The 6,553-nt window shown below is 44.8% G+C and overlaps 1 protein-coding gene across 2 annotated transcripts; it reads right to left on the reverse strand.

The window, feature by feature from the left end:
• Window positions 1–1,067: 1,067 nt before the first annotated feature.
• LOC105901115 (UDP-glucuronosyltransferase 3A1) lies at window positions 1,068–6,386 on the reverse strand. 2 transcript variants are annotated; one of them, XM_031569964.1, is made up of 9 exons: window positions 5,110–6,386; window positions 4,815–4,894; window positions 3,749–3,805; window positions 3,447–3,548; window positions 3,214–3,334; window positions 2,530–3,058; window positions 2,066–2,297; window positions 1,752–1,971; window positions 1,068–1,467 (listed from the first exon to the last, which is right to left on the reverse strand). In XM_031569964.1, exons 4-9 carry the CDS (start codon window positions 3,532–3,534, stop codon window positions 1,203–1,205), a joined length of 1,455 nt encoding a protein of 484 aa, XP_031425824.1. In that variant the 5' UTR covers window positions 3,535–3,548; window positions 3,749–3,805; window positions 4,815–4,894; window positions 5,110–6,386; the 3' UTR covers window positions 1,068–1,202. The 2 variants fall into 2 exon arrangements, with proteins under 2 accessions (XP_031425824.1, XP_031425823.1); XM_031569963.2 differs by lacking the exons at window positions 4,815–4,894; window positions 5,110–6,386 and having other exon boundaries at window positions 3,749–4,045.
• Window positions 6,387–6,553: the final 167 nt, after the last annotated feature.

Consider the following 6,553-nt stretch of genomic DNA (forward strand, 5'->3'; position numbering starts at 1 on the left):
ATGCTGGGGGGGTTGTGTGTTGGGAGGAGACTGATGGTATTGCAGGTGGTGGGTCACCACACGAAGCCCACCATCGTTGACTCCCACCCATCCCTGTGGCCCCTGCCTTCCCAGCCCTGAGCTTAATGAAGGCCAGGAAACAGAGAGAGAGAGAGCGAGCCTCAAAAAGGGCTGACTCCATCCAGCCAAGAGCCGGGTCAGGGGGCCTGGCTGGGGGAAGGATCGGGGGGGAAGGGGGAGGCAGTAGGCAGGGGTGACTGGCAGTGAGGCGTGACGGTGCGGAGCCTCATTTGCGGCTCGGGTGGGTCAGGACTGCACAATGTGGCGCTGCTGAAGGAAGACCTGGGGAGGCCGAGTGACACAAGCAATCAGGACAGCCGTCAGTCTGGAGGAAACATCAGTCAAGTGCCAGCCCACACAACCCACAACCCACTGCCCCCCAACCCCACCCCCCAACACACACACAAGCATAGCACAGTCCTCACCAGGCCTAAAGTGGGCTCCCTAGTCACCAACACCTGCCAAGGACAATGGGAGGAGGGAAGAGAAACTTCCAGGGCAAACACTGGTCAACTAAATCCAATAAGCGTATGGTAGCCTATTGTGTATGTAGCCTTAGCGTCTACATGCGCAAGCCTTCATGCCGCAGTAGAGCATATCAGCCTTTTGTATGAGTCAATTCATTGTCATTCCAAACTATAACTGGCTGCATCAATCAAAGGACCAATTATCAGATGATCCAATTAATTTAGCTCCGACAATGACGACCAGACACAAAATGCTAAATGTGCCATTTGTGCACAATTGCAGCTTTGCCAGAATCTATTTTTAAAAGACTTTGTTTACAACCATAACAGACTGAACTGTTGGTTGGTTCATCTGTGGTTCAACCTACAGCAGTATTTTCAAAAGCAAACAGGAACTTCATAATTCTAACAAAGATAGAAATCAAATTTAAGATCAGCTTGGTTGAGAGCCAACTCTGATAATTTTGCTGAGGAAAGGACATCATTTTGATAAGGCAGCATGAGCAAGCAAGCTGATACAAATCAAATCTCTTGCACATATTCAGTCTGTTATCCATTTAATTACAACTCATCTGGTACACTGCAGCATCCAATAATATAGGCCTTCCATAAAGCCAACCAACCATGTGTGTCGAATTTACAGCGCTGTCCATGAAAAGCCACATGCGTACACCATCAGTCCTGCTTGAGTTTGCCTCGGCCCTCGTAGCTCTGAAAAGCCACCACTCCAAAGCCCAGGAGTCCAAGCATTACCAGGGCGAAGAAGAGAGCCACGTCCAGGAGGTAGCATTGATACCAGGGCTGCTGGAGGGAGACGGGGCGCAGGTGGAACCCCCCTCCACTCTGCATCACGTGTTCCACCCACAGCACCAGCCGCTGGCTTGGAGGGTGCGGGTGCGACCGGTGTATCCTACTGAGAGACTCAGCAGAGGCTTTATACCTGCAGGGGTACAGAAGATTAGGTCAGGGAGATGAAGTGTTGCCTGTGTTTCAAAATTCGCTGACAAAAGCAAAATCACACCCATTACAGAACTAATCTGCCCAACTCATTATTTTAGTTTCACTAACATGTAACAAAAAAGAGGTGTTGAATATAACAAGGACCTTGGTAAAAAGTAACGGACTATTAAATATCAATAACTATTTCCTACTGTTTCCTAGAGCCTGTGTAAGTAGATATTTACCCTTGTTAATATCATAGCATTATCATGTTAGCCTCTTTACCTGTGATCTGTTATGAGTGTGGTTATTGTGTCACTGAGTACATCTCTTTGGATGTCTGTGGGTTTGACAGCTAAACCAAGGCCTTTTGCTTCCACCCGCACAAGGTTATCAAACTGGTCCCCAAAGAGCGGAACCCCTAACACCGGAACGCCGTGGTACATGGCCTGGAGGATGCTGTTTTGACCTCCGTGAGTGACAAGAAGTCGCACCTTGGGATGCCCTGTGAAAAAAAAGCTCAATTGGTTCTACATTTCAAGTCCAACACAGCCAATAGGCACGGAAACCTTTTTCAGCATTTTTAACTAAATTGGTACCTAGCAGGTCGTTTTGAGGCAGCCACTCCACCAGTTTGACGTTGGGTGCAGGTTGGATGTGGGGCGGCCAACGAAGCGGGTGGTATCTCCAGATGATGCCCTGGGGGACTCTGGCAAAGCCTGCGTTCATCTCCCTTAGCAGCTCCTCCAAGGGGACAGAGGACACCATGGACCCAAGGGTGACCACTATGAACCCTGCCTCTGCACACTGAGCAATGAAGTCCTCCAGTTCCTGCAACAATAATTTTCTTCTTCATTATTTCCTCTAGCATAGTAAGTCTTTTAGAATTATCAATAAAAATCAATGAGAGGACTTGCAATTGTCAGCTCAAAGCAAACATGTATTCATCTGCACCATCCATACTAAGCCATCTTGTGTGAGTAACTTTAAGGAGATTTATTAGCTCTTAGTTCTAGATAAGAGAAGGAGAAGGAGAAGAGAGCATGTTTTCCATCTCCTGTACCTGGGACACTGGCATGGCTGGTTTGGACAGCAGTCCCCCCACACACACAGTGTAGGGCATCAGAGGCTGGGGGAACTCCAGGGAGAAGTCCGTGTTGAAGGCCCACAGCTCTGCTTGGCTGTACAGCTCGCGCATAACAGGCGAAGAGAGGAAGTGACGTTCTGCCACGTGGTGGAATCTCTGATGGATCAGCATCTCCGCTATAGGAGACACGAGGGAAAATACGACATTCTTGACCCGGCCGAAAAGCCCCATCCGGTCAGTTAACTCGGAGTTGAAGACCGGCACATAGGACAGGGGGCTGGGAAGACCAACAGAGAGAGGTCCGTTCAGAGACCCGGGGTAGAAAGCCACGTAACGTAAGTCCAGGAAGCGAGCAAGAAGGAAGGAGCAGGGGTTGAAAGCGTCCAGTATGGCCATGTCGAAAGATTCCCTCCGCAGTGACTCCATCAGCTCAGAGTCACTCAAAATGAGATCACAGTGGTAGGCAAGGTGTCCCATGAAGTTCAAGAAGCCACTGAAGCTGCTCCTGTGTCGGAATGGGAAGAAACAGAATAATGAGAATCTTATATCATGCCACCATTTTAAGTATTTAAACCCCTATTCCTCCCCCACCTATTAACATCACTAACTCTTCTAGTTTATAAATAAAATGACAACAAACAACATCAGAAAGAGCATTACCTGCCAAGGAAAAACTCCTTTTGCTGCACAAAGAACCATCCATTGTATTCTTCAATGTAATTCTCACCCGGTGACCAGGTGGTTAACTCATAGCTGTTTGGGCGTTGAGTATAGTCAAGCCCTAGAATGACAACGTGTAGTTGAGCTGTTGACCAACTGTTACCCTCAGCTTTATTGCAAGCATAAATATGAAGGGCAAATGTGGAAAGCTGACCTTCTCCTGCAAAGCTTACCATTTATAACTGGATTCCCCAGCTGGAGTAGCATCTGTACGCTGTGGCCGCTTTGGTGGAAAGAGTGGGAGATCTCATCCATAAGCATGTAATGACTGCCCCCTGCAAGGCAAAGGCAACTTTCTTTTACCGCCTCAGACTGAAAGTTCCAGCACTGTTCACCTCTACGTGTACATCTTCGTTCACATGGAACTAACCAAGCATATGTTCTCTGAGCATTGCTGAACACTTATACTACACACCACTTGCAACACTACTGAACACAAAACAATTACCAGCCAAACACTTATTGATGTACTTACCAATCAAACAGACTGTGAGGATCTTGGCACTCTGCAGGAGGACGGGGTAGTCCAGCACTAGAAAGAAGATCACAAACACATTCGCCATGTCAAATCTCCAGTGCAGCCTGAATGGGCTGTGCATAATATGGTCTCTAAGGTCTGTCTGGGATGGAGTCTTTTGGCTGGATTAGTACACCCAAAGGTCTGTGGACAAAGAGTCGGGGCAACAGAGAGAGAGAGAGACAGAGAGAGAGAGAGAGCAGTAGAGACATTCCCAACCCCCTTTCATACCCTTGCATAACCGAGTAAGACAATGGAGGCAAAGGACGGCGCAATTTCAGTTAGTTCTGTGCGTTTCATCCGAAAATCATTATCATCATATATATCACAAGATAATTTAATATAAAACAAGACACAAAATTGTGTCACCATTCTTCATTAAATATACAGAGGATGGTTTCTCTTAACGTTTTCAGGCTGTTCTCTGAAAAGTAGTAATTGGTTCAACAGGTCAAATAGGTAGTTTTCTAGGTGTTTCTAGGAGTCTTGTTAAAGCAGCAATAAGGAGTTCTGTTGCAAAACCAGCAAGCTAACTACCTAAAAGGCATGCAAACACCACCAACAGCCCAGCTGACACTGATAGAAGCTTGCCGACACACTAACTGGTGTCTTTTGGCAGTATAGCTGGCAATGTCATGCGTGTGAAAGCTTTTCTTCCATTTTTGCAGGGGGTTCCAGCCGGTTACACAGAACTACATAATGCATATCCTGAATGGCTAGTGGGGAAGACACAGGTGTTTATCTGTCCTTCACATGACCATATGCTATCAAAATGAATTTGAGGATGGTAGCAAAACTAGTTGCCTATAAAACCATACCTCAAAAAGTGTCAAATTGTTGCATAGTGTTACTTTAATTGTTTTCAAAACACTTCTCAAAATGTTCTTTCATTTGATTCCCGTAATGACTGAATGAATTTATGTCTTAATAAAAACCCTCTGAAGCCCCATCCGCACTATTTCAGAAGTTATGGCAGCTATTAAGTGTTAGTTATGGTGTACAGCCTTGGAAGAGGGGTGCTTACCCACAGAAACTACCAGGTGTCCAGCAGACACAGCAGTCCTCGGATGATCACATCACTTGCTGCCTTTAGATGCAGAGAGCCTGTACATACACAAAATAACTATGTGTGCTTTGAAATCATATGGTTAACAGTCTAAATTACACATGTGCATATGTTTTTGTCTGTATTTATAATACACTATATTAATACCATGCTTTAGCTATCCCATTTTCATGTTGTGTGTGCCTGGATTATGTTAGCCATTTTATTGTAAAAGTTCATGTAATTAATGTGACTAAACAATAAATGTACATACCCATCTGAGGATCTCACATTCTTCATTGAAACATACTAGATCAAATGGCATGGTTGACCAAGAGCTCACCCTGAACCTGGAGCTCTGGGTGCTGGAGATCTTCAACCTTTCCATAAATCCCCTTTTTTTCGTCTGAAGATAACATTCAACGGTCCCCGCAACAACATTCATCCTCTTCCCCATCTTCATTTTTGGGAGCGAGTCTGTCTTTTGAAATAAGGCCTCTCCAAACAGACTTAAACCTCTAAAAGGAGTCAAACTGGACTTGGCCGTCACAAGGGCAAGCACAGTAGAAAACGATGCCTACACAGAGCCCTAACATCTGAGATCTGAGAGGAATTGTCATAACTGGAGGAATAATGGGAGGCGCAATGGTCTCCATATTGAGCAATAGGCTCAATCCTGTGCCAAGAGGTTGAGGAGGTGGATTTGCATCAGTAAGTTTGAAAAAGGTGATGGCCATATTGTCTCCTGCTAGATACTACTTTACACAACACAACATCTATATGTCACAGATTCATATGTGGTATATTAAATGGTATAATATATACAACATATGATCCAGTACTAACTTTGCTAAAATAACACTAAAATAGTCATCAACAACTTCAGATCACTTTCAAGAGCAACATACAGTGACATTTTTATTTCTAATTATATCTGCTTCATCCTTAAGATATCTACACACAACATCTTTATCAGTCCACAGTGTCTGATCTTCCAGCATTCTCCATCTTTGTTTGTTTGCATTTGATAATCAAATTACTGCCTCAATTAACACAGAAACCAACTAATGATGGCGGTGCCATGGCAGACACTGGCACAAGTTGGGATTTAGATCAATTATATCTGTTGCCAGTGATTTGTTAGGACAGGGGCTGTTAAACTGTATCAGGTCACCAGCGGTCTTTAACCGATGTTCACAATTAACATATTCAAGTCTGTGCTTTTGTCCTTCATTTTTAGTTTCCCCCATGCCTGCCAATAGATATTTTAGCTCAGGAAAAAAACCTTTACCTTTCATAACGTTCTGAAATGTGCTTGCGCATATCACTAGTGCCTGCACAGACATGCAGTCAAAGCACTATCAGTATAGAGAGCTGTGGAAAGAATTTTATTTAAATTACTTTATTTTATTCTAGCAGCAGCAGTCGCAGTACTTCAATCAACAGTGTCTATCCGTATTTAAGGATGCATTCAGGTCAAATTATGGAGTCGCATTGATGCTGTTCATAGACTGGAAAACAAGTAAAGTTACCATAACAATCCCTTCCATGCTCGCGAGTGATATGGTTCAGAGCGAGCCGATTGGCAGTTGGCGATGTGTCATGCTTGACATGTTAATTTCCTGGACAAAAGCGTCATTGTGTCCTATCAAAAAAGTATGTGAAGTCATTAGGAGAGAGGGGCGCGCTGGGTCTATGACTGAGGGCCAGAGAACAGT

This window comes from Clupea harengus, chromosome 7, assembly GCF_900700415.2.
Source record: "Clupea harengus chromosome 7, Ch_v2.0.2, whole genome shotgun sequence".
Lineage (NCBI taxonomy): Eukaryota > Metazoa > Chordata > Actinopteri > Clupeiformes > Clupeidae > Clupea > Clupea harengus.